Raw genomic sequence first — 27,823 nt, 5'->3', positions numbered from 1 at the left:
AAAAAATAATAATTTTCCCCTTTTCTATCACGCTCCACGTTATTTCACTTATCAGCACCTTTCTCTGACTCTCCTGACTCGTGCACGCCACGGTGCTGAATAACTCGGCTCTGGAGTCTTTTTTTTCTTCTTTCTTTCTTTTATTTTTTTCTCAAAGCCACAACCAAGATTACTTTCTACGAGCAGCGCTCTTCCCTGCTGTTGTATCACTGAAAAGCGAGATAGAAGGGGAAAAAATTGAATAAATAAAAATGGCAGGAGGTGTTGATTCCTCTGCCCTTTTCTTTCATTTTATCTCCCGTTACATGCTGTGTGATGTTTACATGTCTGTGAGTGACGGGCAAGACTATTGTGAGGGAGTTGAAGTGGATTTTTTTTAAATTCTTATTTCTACTCCACATCTGACAACAGCCGGTGGCTGTGACGAGGCGTGCGTTTCTACGTTTGCATGTGAAACTGTCTTCTTCTTAAGAAACCTTTCTTCTGTTGTGTTCTAAAATGAACTGACGGCCGTGGAGCATTAAGGTGACCTCCGCCGCTGAAAGTATATTTTTATCTTCCCCAAATATTAAATGAGTGAAAGTCCTGGAGGAATCCTTCAGAACTCAAAGCGTATCATGAATCTGTATTGACAGATTAGGTGACTGCAACTTCACAAGTCAAAAACAAAGTGGACGTAATCTGATTAGGCTTAAGGCTTCATAGAAAAATGCCCCTTATTTTGAGAACCAATTGGTCAACCAGGATAATCTCAGATCATTACTCACACAAGTAGAACTTTACATTCAAATATGAGTGTTTGTATGTTTCTGGTATAGGTATACTTGTGAGGACATGTTTGTAGAGGTACATTTTAAGGGACAATCGTGACACTTTTGGGGTATTCTGGAGTTCGCGACTTGGTTTGGACTTAGAATTGGAAGAAAGTTCAGAAAAGATGAGGGTGGGCTTTGTAATTGTATAACATTGACATGACGTTTCAGCAAAAGACAAAAAAAAATCTTGTTTGTATGTTTCTGGTGTAGCTGTACTTGCAGGGACACTTTTGTAGAAGTACTTTTTGGGGACACATTGCAGGAGTCTGTATTTTAGGGTTTATGATTATATTTGTAGTTAGGCAGACTAAAGGCCAGATTAGAAATGGGCATGGATTAGAGGCTAGGCTACGCACACACCTACATGACATGCTATCTAAACACATAAAGCACTGAGTGTGGGTGTGTCGGCATCACAGAACAGTATTTTTAGTTACAAAAATGAGGTGTTTGTGAAGATACTTGCTGGTGAGTATAATAAGGTAGCAGTTTGGAGTTGGGATTATTATTAGGGCCAAATGAAAGTTAAGGGAAGGATAAAGATTTGGCATAGATAATGGAATGACAAGGGTTAGGGGCTGGGGGACGTGTCATGTCTAGATGCTAAATCAGGGGTCACCAACGTCGTGCCCGGGGTCACCAATGCAGTGCCTGGGGTCACCAACACGGTGCCCAGGGTCACCTGGTAGCCTTCATGAACAAAGGTGCCCTTGGAGTATGTGTTGAAAACTAAAGTTGTCCAAAGATATTGTAATCAACTGCGTCGCTGTTCACTCTGAATCAGTTACATTTCCAATTACGATGGTGAGAAGAGTGTCTGCTACTGTATGTGCCAGGACTTAATGGAGTACCATTAATATTTGGGAAGTGTGTATCAAACAAAGAGCTCGTTGTGTTACTCGGTACCCTTGAACCAGCTCTCAGGTTCTAAAGGGTCGGGCACCGCTGCTCCAGACAATCAGCTACACCGCCCACAGATGGCAGTGTGTTGTCAGTACTACTCTGACTAGCCACCTGCAACAACAGAATGGGAAACCATTGGCATTTATATGCAGACATTCTCACATGAACCCTGCACCCAGATAGACAAGAACCTATTGACTTTCTCAGTCAATTTTGTGGGCGGAGTTTCTCCCTTGGTCAGACAACACGTCTCCAGTCAATAAATAATAAACTGCCGGCCTCTGCTGACCAATATTAATAGCATTGATGTATCTCAGATACCTCTTCCTCTCCTCTTCACTTTGAATAAGCGCCGACCGTTACTCTATCCATTAGTCTTCTTCACTGTCACTCTGGCGGCACAGCATTTTCTACATAATGTGACTGCTAAAGGTGAAGTCATGCATGCGAGAGCAGGTTTATGTGAGCAGGTTGTTGACAAAATCAGGGCAGCAGGATGGTGCAGCAGCGGGAGCAGTGTTTCAGTAAGGAATCATCTGGAGATTTGTGTAATTAAAAAATAAATCAGTTTAACTGGTATGCCAAAATTAGCAATTTCTAATTAGCTCAGAAATTCATTTTCACACCCACAAAAGTTGGAACACATGCTGTTAAAAAAACAGAACAAAACCAACTAAATCTGTAGTTCAAGTGCTTTGGATAAATACACCTGTAATACTGTAATCTATCACCAGCTGATAAAGATAGAGAATTCAATAGTTTCATTTGAATAACTGTGTATTTTTTTTGTCAGTGTATTTAAAAAAAAACCTTTTATTTAAAAAGAAAAATTCTAAAGTTTCCTCATTAAGTCTTATTTTCCACTTTAATGACCAATAATGGTTTTGTTTTTTAATTTCCTCTTGAATGAAACAATTATTTTTCCATTTTCCAAGACATAATTTTTTTAAAGAATTTTCCGATCTGGCTGCATTTCCCTAACCTAATTCATCCACCTTATCGAGCCATTGAATAGTTGTTAATGCTCAAACCTAAGGTAAATATTTGATTGAATATTTTTAATGAAACGTCTAGACGTCATCTCTGTATTGAATATTTTGCCGGCATCATTCCATAAGCTAGATAACGTTTAATGGATATTCACAGAGAATCCACCACTCACAGTGACGCAGTTGCGTTGCTATGGTTTTGCAGTGATTTATGCCGTGCTTGACTTGTGCAGATCAAGAGATTGATTTCCTCGCAGTTCTCAATTGGAAGATGGATTAAAGGCTGTGTGAATTAAAAATGACTCACACAGTCTTGGTCAGTTTTCCAAAGATAATTCATTAAACACATCCATCTATTATCATCAGACCATTTATGTCATCTCTCCATTAAATTATATTTCCAATATAAGTATCAATATGTTGAGACTAAGTTTTCAGTTTGGAGACATTTCTGCAATAAATGTATTTATGATGGTCAGTAACACACAGAGCTACACACACACACAAACAGTCGTTCACACACCCAAACGACCAATGGTCATTAAGAGTGAACAATTCACCTACTCTGCATGTTTTTGGACTCTGGGAGAAAACCGTAGTACCACCCCCGCCCCTGCCTCGGCCCAACCCACTGGCTGTGTCTGATGGTGATGTCCACAGATGTCCTTTAGGGGGAGGTCTTTGATGGCTATAATATATTTGATTGCAGGCGGGGCATGTGTGAGGGGCTGTAGTAGTAAGCACTTAACGTGGTGTATTTACAGCACTCTGTGGGGCACAGCATGCTGGGGCATCTAGGTCACATGTCCAAGCCAGTGTAGTTTGTAGTTTTCTAACGACGCAGTGGATGGTTCACCCACGACTAATATTGGCCGACCGAAATTTATCGGCCCGATCGTAAAGAATTATCGGTTTTTCCTCTGATACTGAAAAGCCAATAACACAATGTCTGGGTTTCCCCAGATACGCTGGAATCGCTTAAAATTGTTTTTGTACAGATGATAGATGCTAATTTGTGAAATGCCTTTAGTGGAGCATCACAGTCAAATAGTAATGTACTAACTCCATGACAGGAGATATGATGTGACCTAATATAGTTTTGGGGAAAAACGGCTTCATGTCGACAGGAGATATGATGTGACCTAAAATAGTTTTGGGGAAAAACGGCTTCATGTATTCATATCTGAAAGTGTGACGACATCGATGGATCGGATATCGACAAAAAAGCTAATATCAGACATCCCTATTCATGAGTCATTCGCCATTCATTTCACAGTGCCCTCATGGTCTTCTGTACTGCTAGGGGTCTGACAGTGCGGCCTGACTGCCGCCTGACTGGGGGGGGGGGGGTCTATACGGTATCTGAATTGTTATCGAACTGGTCTTTAATGGCTCTTGTAGCCGACGGTCTGCACGGCTGCCACAGTGAGGAGCTAATTAATGTCCATTGATGAGCCGTGGAATCCTTTGAGCACACAATGAAACAACTTACACTGGGAAGTAGACATGCACCTTCCTGCTAACTAATGCATTGGACACACACACACACACACACACGCTATTGGTTTTTTATTACAAATCCTATAGGTTTTATTCAAAGAAAGAACACTCCGGGACCAAACAAGGGTTTAATGCTGTTTGTAGAACATTAATCTCTAGAAGCTCACAAGGTATTAAGAATATTATATCCCAAGTATTTATTTTTTGAGTATTTGTGTTTAGAAAAATAAATGTATCTTCCATTTTTTGCATGGCTGCATAACAATTTAACACAAGGCGTAAGGCAATAAAACAGGATAAACAAGTTGACGCTGCCTGAGAGAGACAGACATTTAATAATGTGGTGGTAGGACCTGGAGGATTGGCCTGCGGAAAAAGCTGCAGTTCCTGCTCCTGCTTTGTTCCAGCTTCAGTTGCTCGGATCCAGTCTGTGGTTTAAAAGAGTTTGAAAAGAAGCTAATTCATATCATTATAGGTTCATCGTTATGGGCTGCCGTCAGAACTACAAGCGGTGCAAAATATACGGGGCAAAAAAAAAAAGAAGAAAAAAAGTACTTTGAAACCGTCTGCACCGCCGCCCAGTCACACACATCTGAGGAATATATGGCTCGGAGTTGTGTACCGATGGCAGACTTTGTCCTTGAGCTTAAAGAAGCTCACATTGGCTAACTATTCTTTAACCAGGGCTTCTTAGGTCGTCTGCAGCCTCACACATCATTCATCCACATCCACATCAGCCCCCACACACTCCACCCTTGTACCCCAGCAGCACTGAAGCGTAATGGCCTTTTATCGATTCTTCCTTCTCTGGGCGTCCTCTCCTCGTTTCTTGCTGTGCTCTCTGCACTGCAATGAGAGTCTGAGATAAGCTGCAGCATAAGAAGCGTGGTGGGGTTTTTTCTTCCTTTTTTTGGGGAAAAAAAAGTAACAAAACAGCAGCAATCAAGGGCACGTTTGTGCCAAAGTTAGCGTACTCCCGTGAGCAGGATTGTACCAATTGCACGTGTGCACGTTACTACGACAATTGGTCTATTTTTTTCCGCCGTTGGTGGTTTGCGCAAATTGGCCTCAATAAGACGTGGGATTAAACCCTGCACGACCCCAGGACGGTATTAGCAACGACTGGTGAAAGTTAGTGGAAATGCACTGATAGAAAATACTGCCTTCTGTGCTTCTTGCATCATGCAAGCTGTCATGTTGAATATCCACTTATTTCAGTCAAATACGGATTCTCGTGGCACCGTTTGCCGGAGCACGCAGCGGCCTCGCGCTTCAAGTTGATGATGCGTGAATGGCTAATTTAGAGCAAACGAACATAACTGTCAAACCAAACGCCAGAAAGCACAAAACAGCTCATCAAGGTGCTCATTTGGTTACGTTAGTTATGTTAAATAGATGTGCTTTTATTTTCTCTTCAGCTGTGTAGAAGATCAACATCTTAAACATTCTACAGCACTAGTAATACTAATTAAAAAAGTAGAAACAATTGTAGAAAAAGTAGTAGTGGGTGGCAGTGTTGTAAATTAATGTTGTCTTCTGCCATTTCAGCTAAGATAAAAAAATATAGTGTTACGTGTTCACACACAGAATATTTAATTGAGATCTGGTTATAAAATGGTTAAATATGTAGGGACATTGTCATGGGTGTACAGCCTAATAAATCTTTGGGCGCTCACTGCTGTGGAAAAATGAGATTTGCGCTCAGATAATACTCAGGAAATCACCTGGAATATTTTTTTTCTTGGCTGTTGTACAGTCCAGGACAAATGGTTATAAAAATTAGTGATGGTTAATAATATTGGCCGACCCATATAATCAGCCCGATATTAGCATCATTATGTAATATCTGTCTACCGATAATGAAAACCGGTAACGCAATACAAGGGTTTCACTAAATGATGTGTGACTAAAAAATAGTTTTGGAGAAAAATGGCTGCATATATCAGTGAAAGTGAATTATTGTCATTGATGCACAGCACACAACTGCCTCCCATCACCTTAGTGAGCCGGCAGCACCCTGCTCTATCAGTATCAGTTGATATCGGAATAGGAAATTAGGTGTTTGGACAGTATTGGCATATCGGAAAAAAGTTAATATTGGACCCTGTAATAGCGCCCCCTGGTGGCACCCAAAGGTGACCACAGCCCACACTTTGAAAACCTCTGCCCTATGAGATTTCCTTTAACTTGACTCTGGCTCATACTGAACTGAAGAGGACAACAGAAATTGATTGATTAAAGTTATTAAAGACGGGTGGTGTATTTATAAAGGTAACTGTGCGAAATATAAACATTTATTTTTCTTTCCTAATAAAATATAATTTCAAAAAACAATTTTGAATGTCAAAGCATACACCACTGCACATTTACATCTGCAAACATCCACTGTTGTGTTGACATAAAGAAACAGGAAACAAAGTCGGTGAATGAAATTTCCTCAGAATAGGTTTTCTGTAGTCACAGTTCAAGCCTTGACGTACACGATATGTGCTTGTAGTCAATCGTCCAAACAGCAGATTCACCACGAGTACAAGAGAAGTCCTGATCAATCTGAATCCTTTTCTCTACTAGCTCCCTGACTTTAAAGCATCTTTTTTCTTTTTTTTTTTCTTTTTTATAAGTCTCGTGAACAGTTCAATAAGTCTGCAAGTGTAAATAATAGACCAAACCGACTGTAGTGTGAGCTGCAGCATCATCATTCAGTTAAATTTGGACAAAACAACCTATCAAAGCCTGTTTAGAGTACTTGGAAAAGTACTCGCAGGGAGCTCAAAGAAATCTGATAAAGGCTGAAAAAGTTGGAGATAAAAAATGTGGAGTTAAGAAAGTAAGGATATAAGAAAAGTTACAAAACTATTTCAGCAGCTTGTCTCCTCATTTCCTGTTGCATCGTGAATTATATTGGAACCTGGTTCTGACAAGGGCAAATAATAAACGTGGAGTAAAAAAAGACAATGGATTCTCATGCTGAGATATGATTTTTTTCCCCCTGAGGCTTGTTTGTCAGGCTCACTGAAACTCCTGTAAAGGCACACACGTCTGTCTCGAGGTGCCACGGTGTCAGATAAGTGATGAATACCACTGTCTTGAAAGGAGGCGAGTAAGGAAGAGCACACGGCGGAGTTACAGAGGGAAAGTGTCCTGCAATTAGCTTAGAAATATTTTTTCTAAAATAAAAGATTGTGTAGAAAAAAAGAGCATGAGGCGGTCAGCGGATTATAATAATCACCGAGATATGAGACACAAAAAAGAATTACAGCCCACACTACGTGTTGACAACAATGGCTGAAGTTAATGAGCTCAAGCCTTTTTGGTTTTTTTATTCTGCTCCTCTAATGTTGGAGAGAAAAACATTGTCAGTTTCTGTTAGAATCAGTCAAGTAGAGGACTGGAGGTTTTGAGAAAAGGGAGTTGGAGTTTTAACTACTTTAACATGAAGTTATGTTACTAAAAACTGACGGCTATTGAAAGTGTTTTTTAATAAGCTTTGATAGATGAACACGTCAGAAGTGAATTATTTTGTTCCAATCAGAAAATATCCCAAAATTAATTTGGTAATTTGCTCTGTTTGTAGACTTGTGAAGTAATTTATGAACAAATTGCCTATTATTATTTTACAATTAGCCAATAAATTAAAAGTTCCATTATCCCAGGGAACATAAATGACGAGTGGGTGAATTTTAATGACGTGAAGCCACAGGGAGTGTGAGAGTGAGGAGGGAACACTACAACATTTACCTGATAAATGTTTGAGTCATGTCTCAGTCAGGGCATATTCCTTAACAAAAAAGAGAAAAAAACAAAACAAAAAAACAGTCAAATATGCAGATTATTCTCTGCAGCAGCCTCGTTCATACACAATCTACAGTAAATAAACTCCGTGTTGAGGTTTGAACCCTCGTATTTTAACATCAGTCTCGGCAGATGTTGCCTTAAAAAAAAAGATTTAAATATCCTACAATGAGAAAAAAGTGAAAAAAAACCCCTCTGTGGACTGTTATTACAGTGACAGAATCAAACATGTGCGGTTGTACGTATATGTAGCATATATTTATATATTTATTTATCACATATAAGACAAAGAGTACTCTCATGTGTTGACAACTGAATGGAGAAGAATGTTTTAACACATTCTTTACCAACGTGAACCTGTGACACTGTTGATGTGTTCAGGTTTTCAAACTGCACTTCAGACACGTTCAGTTGTTGTGCCGTCGTCCAATCAGAGCTCTAACAGCACCTCGACACATCTGTGATATACAGTTACTTCGTAGTAATTTGGTCTCCCACTGCCCTGTAAGGTTTACCTTAATTTGACTGCTGAAGAGGACAACAGAATTAGACGTAGTTTGTACAAAACAACAATTAAATGACATTTCTGCCGTTATTTGACGAGCAGCCTTGTAATCCCTGCTCCTCATTTTAAAGGCTTTTGTTCAACAACACCAAAGACCCGACTAATTTACATGTACTGGGGAAAATATGTTTTGATTGAAAAAAAAAACAACCAGTATTTCAAATGCTCATATGTACTTTTTCAGTCATTTTTCCCTTGAGTCCCTGTCGTTCAATACTGCTGCTGCTGCCGCCGTGAGCTGCGTAATCACTTCTCTTTTTTTTTTCTTTCTTATTCATTGTTGAGGTCCTTGAAGCGCCCATACTCACTCTTTAATCTCAATCGATCATACACAAAAATATGGCAATGTCGGTCACAGAATGAGCTCATGAGCAGAAGTGGAGACACAAGTTGAAGTGGAGGACAAGTGAGTGCCAATACAGGGACTGTGACTGGCAACCATAATTGTGCCAGTTGTACTTTTGTGATTAATGTCACGCGTACGAAATCCACTCCAATTGTTATTTATGGAAATGTGGAATGTTGCTGTCACTGCATATTAAAACTTTGCCTTGAACGAATAAAAACATCTTCAGTTGATCTTGGCATAATGAAAATGGAGATGCAGGGATGTCAGTTCTTACTGAAGGAACTGAACTTGATTGGCTCAACTGAAGGGGCGCCCAAACTTCAGGGCCAGATTTGATATCTAAAAACCGCTACTCCTGTAGTACCTAAAAAATATATATTTTTTACTGGGTTTTGTCCAATTTTTTGTTCCTGTTGAGGAAATTCTCCCCAAATGTTCACTGTGTTAAAATAGCGTCTCCAGGTTCAGACAAGTTTCTCTAAAAGATAATATAATGGATTTTAACTTAGTAAATTAAAAAAATCAATATAATGGTTTGACAGAAATAAATTAATTTTGAAAAAAAGGAACATATTTTTGGGAATATTTAACATATGTACTCTAAAATGAGAAAATGAGAAAGGAAGAACATTGTGTACAGTATGTATTATACAAATCAGAAGTCACTTCAAATGTTTAGGGAAATAACTACAGTAGACCGAGCTACCAGAATAATTCCTAGACTAGAAATATGGACCGCGCTCCTTGTATTTGAAATTCCATTTAATTAATTGTGTAGCCATTATAAAGAATCAGACAACAAATAATATTGTATTAAATATATATAATACATAAAAACAGGATTTTTGCTCAGTGCCAAAAAGGACATACACCTGTATGAGTCTATATGTTTTTAATTTCACATTGTTGTATGTGTTAAGAACTGTATATATGTACGTGTATATGTACATTTTTACGTGTGTATGCATATGTATCTGTATTAGTACATATATAATGTATATATGTATATATATATGTATATATATATACATATGGACTGTTTCCTTTGCATTTTGTTTATATAATTATTTTTTATTTTTTAATATTTCCTACTTTTAAAGACTGTATTTCAAATAAATTTTCCAGACTAACACAAATTAAAAAAGAAAGTAAATTCGGTCTCCCAAAGCTAAACATATAAAACGATCTGTACACTAGATTGGAGTAAATTGAATTATTTAATTCTCCAAGTCCATTGTAAATAAAATTGCTATTGCCTGTAAGTAATTTAAAGATAGCTAAAAGTAAGCAGAAAATATAGTCACAATAACTCAGTGTGTGCCAACGGTTTAGTAATTTGGATAAATTGCATTCATTTCGTGAACAATCACTCAAGAGGATGGGGTGTATAGAAAAAAAGAAAAAAAAGAAAAAGTATTTAAAAGTATGGGAGAACTGAATGAAAATAAATGACAACTAACCTAAAGTACAGTCAGAAAATACCAAGACATTTTCTAGACAAATTAAAAATGATCTACATATAACGCAAGACCATAGACAACGGGTTAGGAAAAAATTGCAGAAATAAAGCAAGTAGGTACAACAAACGATTTAATTACTTTAATTACCAATTTTTAATCTAAATGACATAGATGTAGTCCAAATTATTGTAAACTTCACTTCTTATAATTCTTATACTTACACAACCAGAAAAATAATTTAAAAAAAGATTAAAAAAATACAGTTTTGATCTACGGCCAAAAAATACTGTATGTTTCCCAGAATGCCTTGATCACAGGTGAAACGTATCTTCAAACCAGATAAATGCTGAATCCCAAACACTGATCGTTTCCCTGCTTCTTCACAGGACACAGAGATCCTGAACACAGCAGTGCTCACCGGCCGCACTGTGGCCGTGCCAGTGAAGGTAGTCACCGTGGGAACAGACGGCGCTGTGTCTGACGTGACCGAGTCAGTGGAGTGCAAGTCGACGGACGAGCAGGTTATTAAGGTTGGTGGCACGTATTCTTTCAGCAGCTGTTTTTATTTTGCCTTTTTCCCAAATCAGCTCAGTGGCTCTGTTTCATTGTGAGATTTATGGCCGTGCGTGGGCAGCAAGAGTCTGGTGAATGAAGAATGACTCTGGAGGGAAAAGCTAGTGTTTGTGCACTTGGTCTACAGGAGGGCGGACTCTGAATATCCACCCATGAATAAAAGATTCATTTGCCTATATCTGTCTTCAGAGAAAACAAGGTGCCGAAAGTGAATTTCTTTTTTTCCTCAGGTCACAAATCAGCAGCAGCTCTACCAAAAATCAAACCAAAGAAATATTCAGGAAATGTTTGAGGAAAGCTGCCAAGAATTTAACTTCGGCTGTTTGACAAAAATCTTCAGCCAACTTTTTTTATGGACATCATGTGTCTTTTTTTTTTTTTTCAGAGAAACCCATGATCTGTCAAAGGTTTAAATGTTCATCTGATTAACCACAGGGTAACTGTGGATTAATCACTAATAATCATGATTAATTGTGATTGTAATTAGGCACAATTATTATTGATTAAATCAAACTAATGAAGATTAAATGTGGCAAAAAAATCACCATGTGCCCAGTAGCAGCAGGTAGATGATTGTTTGTCACATTAGATTTTATTTGAGACTAACTGAAAGTATAATAAATATAAAAAGAATATCGAGAAAAATGTTTATAAGCTACATAGCAACATTTCATTTAAATATTGATAATAGTGATAATAGTTCACGTTTACGGAATGTTGCGCAATGTTGAGTTGAGTTGTTGGGCTTAGGTATCGGATCGGATAAGTTATAGTTGATATAGTTCTTTGATGGTGAATCCTAAAAATTTGCCCAATATCAGACCAATACTGATCCTGAATATTGGATAGAACGATCGCCAATAATTTCGATAATTTGTTCGATGGTCACTGAGATTTTTTCCACTTGCAGAATTTGAACCCAGGTCAGTTTCTGGAGTGCTTTTCTCATCAAATATGGTTTGAATCGAAATCTTCTAGATTATTCCCTGAAACAACCACTGCTTCACTGCAAAGATCCCTGCCTTTCCACAAATATCTTGCAATCAGTGGTGGGAGTCACAGTCAATTGCCCTTTTTGCTGTGGCACGTCCTCCCTCCCTCTGATGAAACGCTCGCCTCGGACGTGATGTAAAGCGGGGCGGTGCAGACCGAGGTCTTCCTCTGATTCATGCTGATGAGCTCAGTGGAAGAGCTCTCTGTCAGTGTTTGCCCTTTTGATGCAAGTTGCCAAATCTATCAGATATGAGGGTCACAAGACGGAGAGAAGGGCGTACGAGCCAGGGGAAGAAGACTCATTTGACCTTCACGCCGTTTGATTTGCCTTTATGCTTTATCACTGAGGTTTTCAGTTCAGCGATGTGTGCGTCTTTAAAATTTTGGGGCTTGATCACTGTATTTTCATGTTAGTTTCTAAGTAAAAAAATCCATTTCTGACCTCTGACTAAGTGTGAACTGAGACTTGGCCTCAAAAATAATTCGCTTTTTGATTTTCTTAAGAATTTAAAAAAGAAACAAGAGAAAATCAAAAAAAAAAAATTAAAATGTGATTTAAAAGTTGCAGTTTCTGGGCTCTGCTTCATCTTGTTTGGTTTTCTGGGCTTCTCTCTGATTAAACAGATGTTATGACAACAAGATGTAATATTCTTCGCTTTCTTAAAGGATTTCTGGGAATTAATTGTTCTTTGTCCAGATTGTAAAGCAGATTGTAGAACAAAAAAACATTTTCCTTTACTGTAATTTCTGCCCAAATCCACACAAATGTTACTAAAACAAATGTGAATAGTATTTATAATTACAAGCCAAGCGATGGTAGAATTTACATAAATGAGTGTGCCCATGGATTAAAATGTGGGAAACACTGGAACACACCAGTCTTTTCCTTTAGCTGAGGCTAAAATGATCCTTATTTCTAAGTCGTTCCTTCTTCACGGTCAGAACCTTCGGTTTTGTCACTGTGGATTTACTTCAAGCATGTTTGACTGGCAGTGTGACGAGCTGCGTACACGGCTGAAGTGACATCTATGAAGTCAGGTCTGGTGATCAGTCGTGCATAGTAGTGAGAGCTGTGTAATCCTTTACCCGTGTTTATAAAGGTAAAGAAAACGTTTGCTTCACAGAACACTCAACGCAGTTGAAACAAAGTGCTGTGCATTACGATAAAACGCTGACATAAAAATCAAAGGACTAAAATAGGTAAACTATATAACTAATAAGTATACACGGGGATAAAAAGCCATATTTATGTGTATAAACGTGGAACCACTCAAAGTGCGTTAACGACAATAACAAACTAATGTGTTTTTAAGAAGAATTCAATTTAGAGTGAGTTGAAGCCTGTTTTTATAGTAACAGGCAGTTCACTCCAGAGTTTAGGGGCAGAAGCTGTGAAAGCCTGGATTACCTTGTGCAGGTCTGACCTATAAAACGTGGACTCGACCCTGGCCACCTGTCCTGGCTGAGAAGAACTATTTTGTGGATTTTTTGGGGCTTTAAAAGCTGAGTCTGTTACAACTCCCTGGTCTGTGACTGAATATTTCAAAGATGGTCCAACAGGATCCCAGGTCAGCAGGATGTTGGAGAAATAACTCGGATTGAACAATGCCAGTTTTCTTGTCCTTAAAACAAGAGACGGCTCGAAACAACCCTCGATGTCCTGTTCAGATACTTGGAGTACAGATATCAATCAGATACCTTTTGTCGTACTCCAGCATGCCGCAGGCTGCTGTTGCGATAGTGTCCCTGTGTACGGTATGTTGCATTGTTAGGTTGAGCGTTTAGGCTTAGGTATCGTACCAGACCTGCTATGGTTGATTTTCTCAATGTTCGATCCTGAAATATTGGCCAATATCGGACCGTCACCGATCATGAGCATCGAACCACCCCTAATTAAAAACGGGCCTGTTTAACCACGGCAACCACGCAGTGATGTCGTGTAAATATTCCATTGGAGGAGTCGGATCGTGACAGTGGTACATTTAGATATCCACAGTCAAAGGCTCATTCGTTATTCCTTTCTGATTCAACAATGTGGTTCTCCAAAGAAGCAGACGGAGTTGATGACATGTAGGATTGGAGGAGAGAAACAGTCGGTGTAGATCAGAGGTCACCAACGTGGTGCCCAGGGGTCGCCTGGTAGCCCCCCTAGACTACCTAACTGTTCTGTTACTGTGCTTTTTGAATCAGTTACACTTGATATTGATAATGATATTCAAATGGGTCCAAAGACGATGGTAAGAAGAGTGTCTGCTATTGTATGTCCCAGAACTGATTATTGTTACATTGTTCTGGAAGTCTGTATCAGACAAGTAGCTCTTCGTTTTATTTAGTACCCTTGAAGTAGCTCTCAGTTTCAAAAAGATTGGTCAAATTTAGACTCTACATTGAGAGATCCAGAATCTAACTTTGCCTTTTTGTCAGTACTAATGACGGCAATTAGAGTTTATGGCTGGCAGTAGTGTAAAATTGTCTTATTTTGAATTCAAAATGCCAGTGATTACAAACAAAGTTTGATGATTTGACCACCGTCCCTGAAGACAAACGATGGATGAAACAAGTTCTGGAGCTTTGAAACTAAAGATGGACACTGATGTTTCAGCTACATCTGGTGCATGGGTTGGAGATGCATCTGAGAGACCCCGGGTGATTGATCAGAGTTGTACTTTTCTTTATTCAGTCACTCCTAATGTAGTAGGAGCAGTTTTCTGTCAGTTTTTTTTTTCTCTGATATGCAGCTTTGCATCTTCTCTCCACGCTCCATCTGTTCAGTTGGACCACAGTCTCACAAACGTTATCCCAGATCCTACTAAAGAAGCATCTGCCTCAACACACACAGAGAAAAGAGTCAGGCGACCTTAGGCTGTCTTTGAAGCTTTGCCAGACGCAGCAGCATCAGAGAGGTAGCTGTTCACCAAAGAAGAAGCTGGAGATGAAGATGACGGTTTTAATAGAGTAGGAATTCTGTGAATGTTTTTAATGAGTGGTCCTCAGTTCCCTCCTCACTCCTCACACAGCTGTTTCACTGTTGGTCTCCAGGTATCGGAGAGATGCGACTACGTCTACGTCAACGGTAAAGAGACCAGGGGAAAGATTAAGGTGATGCTCAACTTCACCTACAGTTTCCTGAGCGCACAGCTGGAGATGAGCGTGTGGATGCCCCGCCTCCCTTTGCTCATCGACGTGGCCGATTCCGATCTCAACCAGATCAAGGGCTGGAGAGTCCCAGTCAGTACTGGGAACAGAAGGTGAGAACCGATTGCATGACACCACAGTCACTACCAGTGGAACGTGGACATCATCCAGGCAGGTGGAAGGTATTTTCAGACCCCAAAAAATGATCAAATACTGAACTTGCAGAACTATTGCTGCCCAAGCAAAAGTGATTCCAAAGCCCCTAATTCAATGTGGGGCCATAAATCAGCAACAGCTATTTTAAAACAGTTCAAGGACAAGTCCAAATATCCCTATTTAGGTCATTAACCTGAGCGGTTTTTAATAATCCCTGGCAGGAGAATCCCAATAACATTCTTCATCAGGTAAAAATATATGGATTCAGACGTACAAAGCGTAAAATGCAGGTGCAGAGGCAGAAGTGGTGAAAAGCTTGTCTAATTATTCACCGGACTCATCTCCCTGAAGGAACTTAGTGAGAAATGAGTCACACTGTAGGTCTGAGCGTCACAGAGTCTGAACAAAATCTGAGCGTTTACCAAACGACAGGTGCAGCGCAAGCTGTGGCGCACGGTGTGACGTTGTGACGTTTCGACAGAAATAATTCATTTTCAGGATTTTTGGTTCCAATGCTGTGAATGTGGTGGAGGGTGTGAGGTTTAAAATGAAAATAAATTTAGAGTCAAAGCTCAAAATGTTCTGTAAAGAGATTATGTTTTTTGTGAGAAGTCAATTTTTAGGTAAGTCTTTATTTATTGACCTTGAACTCGTACTCTCTTCTTTCCCTCTTCCAATTTGTCAGAATCTACACCGCTGTGGTCAGTGTGCCAGGAAAAACCACAACTAGATTTTGGAGGGTAGATTTTTCCATGCCACAGAATTGAATTTTCTGGAATAAAAATCAATCAATTCAATCTGTTAGGTTTTTATTTAGTTCCTCGGTCAGAAGTTTCAAACTCTCCAAAAAAAAAGGGTCAGCAGAAATTAGTCATAGTTCCAATTTTTGTTTCTCCCTAAAATAAACACAGAAACCTCAGATTGATTTTATTTATTAGGCATGTCTTTGTCCTAGATATTTTCTACGCAAATAAATCCAAGATATTATTCGCAGATAATATTACAACTGTGAACATAGTGTTTATTCACGTCTACTGACAGTTAGTTTGGACATGAATTCACTGCAGACCTACATTCACTGAGGGACACAGGGGATTTGTCTTTTTAACATTAACATATTTGGCATACGACCCACAGGGGGCACTCAAACACAAATACCCACTGATGCATGGAGCAGGCGTGTCCTTCATGTTTAAACGCACATGTGCTGATTGCATATGAAGTCGTTTATCAGTAGTTTTGCAGGTAAACACTAAAACAAAGAGAGTTCCAAATTGTGTCAACACGGTTTTTTTTTGCCAGTGCGTACGTGTGTGTGTGTGTTGGTGTGTGCAGTGCACAGTCCAACTCATTACACACCAGCACTTTGGCAAACCTGTCACTCACTGCTGCAAACATGACCTGACCCTATGTTTCTGTTAGCCGTCTAAAATGTCACCTTGGTTTAGACGGACGTCCCCGTACTGATGTGGAGCTGAGGGACGGAGAAGGAAGGGGAGGGGAGGAGAGGTTAGGAACTCAGCCAAGCCATTGGGCCACAGCGTGTTAACCTGTCAATGTGTTTTTCTGCCTGACCGGGCCCGCCTCATTAAACTTAATGAAAACTGTCACTGTCACTTCCCGTAGATACATGAATAGGAGACGGAGGAGGGCTGAGGGAGGGAGAGAGGGCGGGGGGAGGCTTGACAGTGAATAAAGGTGAGGAGACAGTCATGTTAGGAACTGATGAGGAATATAGAGTGAGAGCAACCTGACTTTAACTATGCACCAGGACACCAAACCATGCAGGGACAGAGAGTGACAGACACTGAAGGGTGGATTGGATAACAGTGATCCAGCATCTATAACAAACAGGGCAATTTGTCTTGTCAGTGTCAACATTGCTGAGTTTTGGGGAGGACATCTGTGTTCCAAGGCTACATTTTACTAATCTTGGCAGCTCTCACAGCTCAGCCTAGGCACCTAGACATGACAAAGGACTACTTTTATTACCAACTCCACAGAAAAGGACAGTGATTTTCTTCCCTTTTCTTGCCCAAAAAGCATTGACAGGACACGGATGTTGCCATCCACATCAATGTAACGCTATTAGTAAGAGTGAAGCTGAATGGGAAATGAAGTATTTTTTCCAATTTATTCATGACAAGGGTAAACACATTATTTAAGCATAAAAGCAGCCGTAGATAAAATCCACATTTCTTTTAAACAGCATTAATACAGAACATTTTCATAGATTCGTTTTTAAACACAAATGGACAAATCATGGACCACAAGGGACAAGGGGGGAGGCAGAGGGGTGATTATTGATATACCTAGCCCTCGTCAAACAACAGAGAATTAGTTTTGCCATTAAAAAGTCACACAATCGGAAACTCCTACTTTATTGTGTTTTTTCCACTAAATACGATTACAAATTTGACGTAGAGCTGGAATTTTTTGTTCAAAAAGCAAACTCCTTGGTAACATTATACAGGAGGTCCTCAGTTTACAACGTTCTTTACCTATTGCATTTCTTGGTTACGTCACCATCTCTCATAAATGTATTCAGAAAATCTTGTTCCATCATTTCAACATACAGAGTTAAAACAAATCTGGCACCAGAACCAGATTGTGCTACATTTGCTTTCTTTCTTTCTTTCTTTTTTTTTCGGGAACTTTTTGCCCTTCATTACGGCTCCCAGGCAGGAGAGAGCGTGAAAGAGAGAGAGTTGTTGTTCACTTCCTACACTGACAGAAAAAAGGAAAAGGGAGAACATGCCACAATATTTACCGGATGGAATTGCAAACATTCATTTGCTACGTATATATTTGCAGTGAGATATATTATTACAAAGTGCTCGCCTTGGGCCAAATAAATGTCAGTCAAACAGCAAAATGTAAGCTGCCCTTTGAAAAGGAATGAGAAATGAGAAAGCAAAGTAAAGCAAAGTAAAGCAGCGGTTTCTCTGTGAAGGCTAAGTTGTTTTTATGGATTTAGAAAAAGAAAAAAAAACACTGGGAGCCGATGACTTATGCCAAGGTCAGACAGTAAAGGCTTGGTCCTTATGAAACAGTAACAGTGTGTTAGTGGCGAAAGGTGAAATGAAATTCCAAAGGTCTAATTTTTTAAAGTAAGTCATTAACATTTTTCTGTCTCTTTTATCATCCTGCCTTAGAAATGAGAGGGTCACCGACAACAAAGGCGATGTTCCGGCACCAGAGAGGACGGAGAGCGTTTGTGGAGCGCAGTACCAGAGCACCACGGTCCGGGTCTTAACCCAGTTTGTGGCAGACAGCAGAGAAGTGAGAGGAGCCACAGACGAAGAGGCTCTGGAACAACTCAACTTCCTCCTGGGCAGTGACTGGCAGGTGGAAGTGACACAGATGGTGAAGGAGTCACTGAAGGTGGACAATCCGAGGGTCGCCCAGCTGACGGATGGTCCGGTTCTGATGGGACTGAGCCCCGGAACCACCAAGCTTCAGGTAGTGTGTTTACTCATGTTGTGCAAACAAGACTAGAAAAATTATACATACAATGATTTATCAAGAATTTATTAAATTAATAAAGGTATTTTTCTACATCTGTCATCTATTTAAACCTCAAAACTTCTGGGTTTTGCTTCTTTGTTGAAATCTCTCAAACGTTCCGTTGAAGTTTTGGGGGAGAGGGAAAAAAAATCTAATTAAAAATAGATCCAATACTTTTCTAAGGCTTCAATAATTTAATCAGGTTTCCATCAAGGTTCAGTCAAAAATAAAGATGTTCCCAATGATTTTAGAGTAAGGAAATCGTAACGCCGATCTGAACTGGTAAACATCTGAACCCTGAGAGACTCGTCTTAACATCTGTTTCAGAACTTTCTGATTTACCGACACAGCCATTCCTTGACGCGCCTATTAAAACCTGATGGCTTCTTTTAAACCACTGCTGTGGTTGTAAAGATGTCATTTCCACTCTGATTAATCCAGTTGGCCAGAGTCATTAAAGAGTCTTTGTACAGCAATAACTGTCTAAGCCAAAAAAACACAGCCAGATATCTACAACTACTTTCTGTAATTGTTGGAAAACCAAACATACTGTGTACATATAGATACATACATACAAGTATACACTATTTGGGTAAAAACGGGTGAGAAATATACAGTATACATCTACTTGCTGCCATTTATCATGAAGGTGATTAATGTATATGTTTATATATGTAGATATATGTGTATATGTATATTAATGTTTTGATTAAAATTCTAAGTAGATATCTTTATACATCATCGACAGCTTTGGTATTACTGTAATACTGTATATCTTGTCCAAGGGACAACATTTGCACATTTGAATTTTTTTTTTATGTGACACATGCACATGTATAATAATGTGTGTGTTTGTGTGTGTGTGTTTGTGTGTGTCTGTTACGGCTGTCAATTAAAATCAGAATTTCACAGAATAGCTGTGGGTTCATTACGATAATCATAATTAACCATTACATTCACCAATCACATCACTTAGATATATGTGTTTTTCACTTTATCTGTGCCTAATAACATTATTGGAATGTTTAACATGAAAAAAACTCAAATCCTAGACATTATTGCCATTACTTTTTTGGTGAGTCGGTGGGTTTTTGTCACTGCGCTTCTTCTACGGTGGCTTGTGCAAAGTGTCTGGAATGGCTTTAAAATCTTCAGTGAAGTTGTCCTCAACAATATTAATCCATCTACAGTCCCTGGAAGTACATTCTGTCAGCTTGTCAGTCGTAGCCTCACTAACTTACTTACTGCCCTGCCCTTGGGGAGGCTGCTTCGACACATTCGGGGCGTTTGACCTTAAGTTGAAGCCTCCATAAATGCGGAGTTGGAAGAGGTACAGTATTTCAAGCTCAAGGTACTTTGATGATACAAAAACTTTTTCCCCGCAGTATGTATAAATGACAACATGTACGGACTGTGCATTAGAGCAAGGATAAGTGGATGGACAAAAGAATTTTTGTATTAAACAACGATGTGTTTTAAACGTAGAATACAGAAAAATATATAGTCATTAAATGTGTCCCTGGAACTGCTTTTTTAAAGTAATTCACTGTAGAACAATAACTGGAGGTTGTTAGGCTGGCAGTAATTAGAATGAGAAAAGAGAAGATGGGGCAGGTTTGTAGAAATGCTTCACAACAGAATAGAGCGGTGCAACGCGGCAAAAAATACTGACTCAAGGTGACAGAGAAACATGCTTTCGTGGAACGTCTTATATAAACTCGCACCTGTACAGCCCCCGCCCCACCTTGCTCTCCCTCGCACCACACACACACACGTGCAAGACGCACATACACACACAAATCTATTTATCAAATAAAACCACAAGGTCCTCTCCTCAGGGCGGCACTCGTTCCCACACGCTCTGTAAATAAATACCCATCTGGCATTTACAAGATAGCACATCTCACAACAGTAGACTGTAATCATAATCTGCTCCTCTCTTGTTATGTATCAGAGCTGTGTGCACTGCAGATCTGAGCCCACTGTCAGTTAATTTATGGTCAAGACATGGTTTGATCAGAACAAAAGGTTAAAGCCGTGGACCACACCGCCCGGTGTTTCAGGTTTGATATTTCAGGGAGAGAAAAGGGAAAAAGAAATTGTTTACAGCCATGTGAGATTGTATTACTTCAGAGTTATTATCTGGAAAAATGTAGTTCTGCGAGATTACTGCTCTACACGCCACATATCAAGCAGAGTGTAAAATAGAAAGTCCTGCTCCGTTTGTGACCTGCAGGCCACATGTTGCCCAACAATCACTTTCATGTGGCTGAGTATATAAAAAAAGTGCCCCTTCACATACTTTCCTTCACTGATTGAAAACATCAGCCAGGCACAATGTATGGCCAGTGATGCCTCGACGGTTATAGGAAAAAGCATGGTCAGGTTAACACCAGCGATCGCCGACAGACAACCATCTTTTTATTTACCTTAAAGCTAAGAAATGACAGTAATATCCTATACTATCCTATCCTACAAGACCACATATTATTGTGGCTCCTGGCTTCATATTTATCTGCTTATTCTACCCACACATGCGTATATATTATATTATATTATATTATATTATATTATATTATATTATCAGCATACAGTGTGGTTCTCTATTTATTGAAGGTTGCGACCAGTTTGTTGAATGCCTTTATCGCGGCTAGTAAGCAGTTATCTAATGTTGGAAGTGCAGCCATGATTGGAATGTGCTAATGTCCAATGTACAGCGTACTGTTATCTAGAGCTAATTTAGTAAACTATCTGGACCTGGACGAAATCGTGATTTGATTGTGAGGGTTTTCACAAGTTAATCAACAGTTTGTTTTTTGAAATGTCACTTGAGTCGTTACCATGCTCCTCAGATAGTCTGTGCAAAGGGCAAGTCACTTTGGATGAATCGTGGGCTTTTTCTCAGGCCTAAGGCTTTTTTAATGGACAAACAAGGGTCAGGTGGTCAAAAATTATTTTTTTTCTTAAAATTTCACTCATTTCTAATTCATCTTCCTGTGGCAGTCATCTTTTTTATGTTATCCTCACATTATTTTAGTGGGAATTATAGAAACTTGACTCCATCTGTGTTTGTGCTGCTGGAATGTTGTTGAATTCCATTAAGTTAAGCAGCAGAGCAAAACTTTTTAGAGCAAAAAAAAAAAACATTTTTTGTCAGAACTGTGAGACACAAATTCTGACTGATTTTATTTATATTTTGAATTTGGAAATATATAATTTACCACCATAAGTATAATTAATATACCATTTTGGTTTGCATGTGTCTAGTGATGTATACTGTGAATTTCTAATGGCTCTACAACTACAGCTGACCATCTACAATGCGGCAAAATGATTTCAAATATATTGATGTTTTTAGGGTCATATCCATCCAAACCAATCATTTTAAAATGGGATTTGATTTGAAATCAATTTGGCTGAAACATAGAATTTAATATTGTGTACTGTTTACTGTAGTTTCCCTGGAAGAATGATTTGATTATTAAAATGCTCAGTTGCTTTGTTCAATGATGTGTCAGTTTGATGGGATTCTTTAAGGAACATTTTATGGCAGACTCTAAATGTTCTACCTGCATGAACAATTTGATTAGCTTTTATTATTGATCATAATTGGTTGAACTTGACGTCACGCTGGAGGCTACGGGAATTTTTTTAAATTATTATTTTATTAGTCAGGAAGTGAAAGCTTTCAGATGTGTGAACAAAAAAAACAGACACGACAGAACCATGACATCCCTGTAGAGAGAGACAAAAGCCTGGGAAGACTCTATCAATGATCTCGGGGTCGAAAGGAAGAAACTGACTTTTATGTTTTGACTTGTTCACCAATAGTCATTTGAATATGCTAGATGAAAAAAAAAACAAAGAATCAGATGAAAGTTTTGAGAAACAGTTCAACCGAATAAAAAAAGGAGCATAGTACTCCGTTGAACAGATATTAACATGTATCCGTAGTTCAGGGCTACTCTGTTTTCTTAAGGGATCAAGAAAAATATTTCTTGCAGAGCTCAGCCACGGTTTGTTAACTTTGTATCCTGGCATCTGGAAAATGTATGCCAGTGTGTTCTTTTATTGTTGGATGATGGACAGACGTCTCTGATGTGATTAAAGGTTTCAGCCGCAGTATATTATTTAGAAGTTTTGCATTTCTCTTACACCAGAAACACTAGACAACGTCTTCAGATTAGCTGTTTGGAATTAAATGGATGAGACAGAAAGGGTCGAGAAGAAATCACTGATGGAAAATGGGTAAAAATACCAAAAGAAATCTTCAGTGTGGGAGTCTTAGACTCCGAAACATTAAGACAGTCTGTCAAAAACAATGCTTTGTTTTGTTTTGGTAACAAGTGTAACTGCTTCTAAATTACCACCTAAAACTACTCGTATATGAAGTAACACACCTTGGCCTGTAATTCAGTCAGATCATAAAAGTGTCTTTTGTAGGCTGTGTTTACAAATTTATTGCAGTTGTTTTTTTGTTTTTTTCCCTTGTTCATCATATAAAAAATGATGACTGGCCACTATTTATGTCTAAATACCGTCTGGACTTTTTTCCAAAATGAAGCCTTTTTAACCTATGCCCACTTCTCACTGATGGGGTCGGAGTATTTTTTTCCCTCATCTTTGGGTAAATCAACACTGATTGTGGAGCTTTGTGGAGGCAATAAGGAAAAAATGAAACAGAAAAGTAACGGAAAAAGAAAAGCAGGAGAAGGGTCTGTACAAATGAGCCAGTGATCCATGCTGACAGTTCATTATGGCTGGTAAATGCTGCCATGCGGGGGCGGCTGCAGGAGCGACTGAAACCCTAATTGGAGCAGATAGGATAAATTCTCCTCTCATAACAATATCACAACTATTTACATGGCTCCACCTCTGGCAGCTCAGGAAGGTGGAGTGTGTTAGGAACCACAGTGTGTCTGTAGCCAGGCAGACTTCAAGAGAAGGGTTTTGATAACTTATACTGTGTACAGGTGTAGGTGCAATGGATCTCAAAGGGTGTCCCTACCAAGTAGGTATTTGTCCGACTGTCCATCCATAAATTTGCCTTTCCATCCATCCATCATCCCATCCATCCATATAGCCATACACCCACCCGTTCCATTCATCAAACCATCCATCCATCCCTCCACCCATCCACCAATGCATCCAACCAACTAACATCCATCTATTCTACCATCAATCTATTTGCCTGCCAACCTGTTCCTCTGTCCATCCATCCATCCATCCATCCATCTATGCAACCAACAATCATGCAGCCATCCACCTACCTTTCCATTCATCAAGTTATCCAACCATGTACCATTGATTGATCCATCCATCCATCCATCCCTCCGCCCATCCATCCAACCAACCAACCAATATCCATCTTCAACCATCCATCAGTCCATCTGTCAGTCCATCCATCCACTCATCCCTCCGTCCACCCATCCATCCAACCAACCAATATCCATCTTCAACCATCCATCAGTCCATCTGTCAGTCCATCCATCCAATCATCCCTTCATGCATCCATGAGTCCATCTTTCTAGAATGTTAAACCCCCGATCGTCCCCACAGTCACTGATGGATGACTCAATCAGAGCAGCTAACAGTTCAGGGTGTACTCCACAGTGCATTCATAGCTATGATAAAATGACTAATTAATTACCACTTCAGTCAACCTCATCCCTAATCTGCATGTTAGGGTTAGGGCACACTCAGGGAGAACATGCAAACTCTGGAAAAAAACAAACCCAACAGTTTGGTTTAAAAAGAGTTTTCTTTGTTAACCTTGAATGTCTTTATCATTAAAGTACTGATTTGTTTTGTTATTGGTTTTTTCATCTCTTTTAACATTTATCAAAAGTTTTCTAAAAAATTAAAAACTGTTCCTGGATTTTATAAAGTTGGTCTGTGGTAGTGTTTAACAAACAGGGAATAACTTCATCAAACTGACACGGCTTCATTCTCACAGGTTCTCAAATGACATTTCAGTGATGATGTTGAATCACCTGCTCTGACGGCAGTGAAGACAGTGCTCACTAATTGTCCTTTCTCATTAGTTCCCAGTCACAGTGTCAGCTCAGATCCTGACAGCATGTGTTTGCATGTGTCACAGGTGCGCTCCCCTCTGACATCATCCGTCCTGGCTGAGAGGAGCATCAGGGTGTTGGATGATAAAGTGACTGTGACAGAGCTGGGGGTGCAGCTGGTTTCAGGCCTCTCACTGTCCCTGCAGCTCAGCCCGGGGAGTAACAGGGCCATTGTGGCCACTGCAACCACACAGGAAGTCAGCGACTCGCTCAAACAGGTACGGTTCCAAGACACCCCAGTGTCTCTCTATGTGACATCTTGATTAATGCTGTACTGTAGCTATATTCAAGGTTCTACACACAGCTTCAAAGAACAACTGTGTGTTCTTCCATAGAGCAGTATATGAAGTGTAGAAGAAGAGAACTGTTCGTTTTCATCACTCATACAAATGGTTTACGACATTCAGGACATATGGCGTTTCGTGGTTACGTCGCCATCTGCCATAAACTTATTAAAAAAAAAGTTTAGTTCAATCATTCCAACATACGGCATCAAAAACTCGCCAATTAATTTGCAGGGCTCTGCACGCGACTCTACATAGAAGAAGGCTTTGTTTGTTTACATTGGATTATGCTGCATTCGCTTTCTATTGTTTGTGTTGTTTTTCGGGAACTTTTTGCCCTTCATTATGGCTCCCAGGAGAAAGTCAGACTCCTCTGATGTTTTTATGTCCTAGATTATTATGTTACCAGTGTAGGTGAGTGACATGTGTACTCAGTTACAGTGTCAAGTTACATAAAAAAAATAAATCTTTCTTTTCTGACAGTTTCTACTTGCTTTCTACAGTTGATGAAAATTACCAAAAATGACCAATTACCAAACATGCATAATGTCTGTGATTTATTCAGATGAGATTGAAACAACCCACCGTCATGATTGATTGGTCATGCTACGGGTCTTAATACTAAGCTTTTTGTCAAACTGAAGGTGACACCAGTCAATGTGGAAACAACCACAGCGGACTCTCTTCTTAAACAGGAGAACCTCACCATCCTTAAGAAGAAGATTGTTCTTATCCAACAACAATGCGTTTCATCACCATACAGTCCAGTTGAAGAATGTTTTCCTTCTCTTCATTGAAATTCATTTTTGTTGGCTTTAAATTTCATATACCGATTGACGGTCTTTCAGTTTTACCTTTTAAAATCAGTCAAGATATCATATTATATATCCATTATAGAACTATACTGACAAAATGCAGAGAACAGTGAATGGCGGCATGTTCCTGTCTAACATGCATTCTATTGTACAAACTCTACATAAGCAAGATAAATGTAATAATTTTCATATCAAAACCGAACTGTAATATTTGACTGGATTAAAGCCTGAAGAAAGAAAAGAAAAAGTTACAGAAGTGGATTTGGAGCTAAAAGACAGCAGAGCCTGTTTTGTCAGATGGCGGCAGCATACAGAAAACGTTACATTCGTCTGTTGATGAAAACCAAACAGACACTGAATACGACTTACTGCAGCCTGAAAACCAATATTTGGATTATAAATGCAGGGTTGGATCAAGGTTATAAGAGTCTGTGATAGTGCTTGTAATTTTTCTTTTATAATTAATTCACTCTTGATATAGAGAAGCCATCTCTTTGATTTGCATATCCAAACAGAGAACGGCACAGTTATTCATGTAATTAGAATTTCAAATAGAGGAAGGCTACTGTCTTTCTCCTCAGAGAAAAATATCAGGGCTTTCTGGAGAATTCTTTTTTTTTTTTTTTTTAAAAACCATTTAACCCACTGGGTCCAACCAACCCCTCCAAATGTAATAAGGATTATAAATGCAGGGTTGGATCAAGGTTATAAGAGTCTGTGATAGTGCTTGTAATTTTTCTTTTATAATTAATTCACTCTTGATATAGAGAAGCCATCTCTTTGATTTGCATATCCAAACAGAGAACGGCACAGTTATTCATGTAATTAGAATTTCAAATAGAGGAAGGCTACTGTCTTTCTCCTCAGAGAAAAATATCAGGGCTTTCTGGAGAATTCTTTTTTTTTTTTTTTTCAAGAACACTTCATCCAACTGTGTCAACGCAGCCACTCTAATGTAATTAAGGTCCCCCAGTTTTCTCCCTTCCACTATGTACCTCTGCCCCTGTTCACCATTTTTTCATTCATGGGAATTCTGTGTGTTGTTTACACAATGTATTACGGCTGTTGAACTGATTCTTTTGTGTCTGTGGGTCTGTTCTGTAGGAGTCTCTCATCAGTGCTTGGCTGCAGTTCAGTGATGGATCCATGAATCCGCTGGACAACTACAACGCTGCCCATTTCACCCTGGCAGCCAGCTCTTTAAATGACCGAGTCGTGGCCGTGCAGCAGTCGGCAGCATGGAAGTGGCCCGTTATTGTTACCAAGGGAGAAGGTCAGGGTCTACTTGTCCGTGTTGAAATGTCCCCGTCAGACGTGTGCCAGAAGGGCAAGAGGCGCGCGGTTTTAGCCACTGGGATGGCGAACGTGCAGGTAAGGTTTGGTCCACCAGAGGAGCCGTACAGACCAGCAGAAGAGCGGCGACCGAGGCCTGATCCTCCATATTATGGAGGATCTATTTCTGACATGGAAACTGGGGTAATCAACCGCGGAGCCACCACCATCAGGGGCCAGGTCCCGATGAGGCCTAATGGGGGCCGTCTATCATCAGACAGCGGTGCAAGAGTCCCAAATGAATTCTCTGAATATCCTGATCAGGCTGAGCTGCCTCGGAGTCGTAGTTCTGACGAGGATTCGCTGCATTCTCGACGGGGACTCACGGACCTGGAGATCGGAATGTACGCGCTGCTGGGAGTCTTCTGTCTAGCTATTCTGGTTTTTCTCATTAACTGCATCTCTTATGCATACAAATACCGTAGCAAGCAGCTGTCACTGGACGCCCAAGAGACCATGCCCCACACCCACGACTGGGTCTGGCTGGGCCATGAGGAAGGGCTGTGTCTTCAGCAGCAGCAGCAGCAGCAGCAGCAGCAGCAGCAGCAAGAAGAGCTCGGCGGCGGCAGCCTGGGGGGAGG

At 39.7% G+C, this 27,823-nt stretch overlaps 1 protein-coding gene across 1 annotated transcript in view; it reads left to right on the top strand.

Annotated features, from left to right (window-relative positions):
• Positions 1-27,823, top strand: part of LOC103389405 (transmembrane protein 132C) — a 102,707-nt gene that overhangs the window by 74,335 nt on the left and 549 nt on the right. The window contains exons 4-8 of the mRNA XM_025062031.1: positions 10,760-10,903; positions 14,979-15,187; positions 18,386-18,692; positions 24,838-25,029; positions 27,015-27,820. Coding sequence (XP_024917799.1) covers positions 10,760-10,903; positions 14,979-15,187; positions 18,386-18,692; positions 24,838-25,029; positions 27,015-27,820 — 1,658 coding nt within the window. The remainder of the gene's footprint in view (positions 1-10,759; positions 10,904-14,978; positions 15,188-18,385; positions 18,693-24,837; positions 25,030-27,014; positions 27,821-27,823) is intronic.

Source organism: Cynoglossus semilaevis, chromosome 14 (genome assembly GCF_000523025.1).
Source record: "Cynoglossus semilaevis isolate Cse_v1.0 chromosome 14, Cse_v1.0, whole genome shotgun sequence".
Lineage (NCBI taxonomy): Eukaryota > Metazoa > Chordata > Actinopteri > Pleuronectiformes > Cynoglossidae > Cynoglossus > Cynoglossus semilaevis.
Note: the sequence above shows the minus strand (reverse complement) of the source record. Positions and strands in the feature narration are given on the sequence as shown.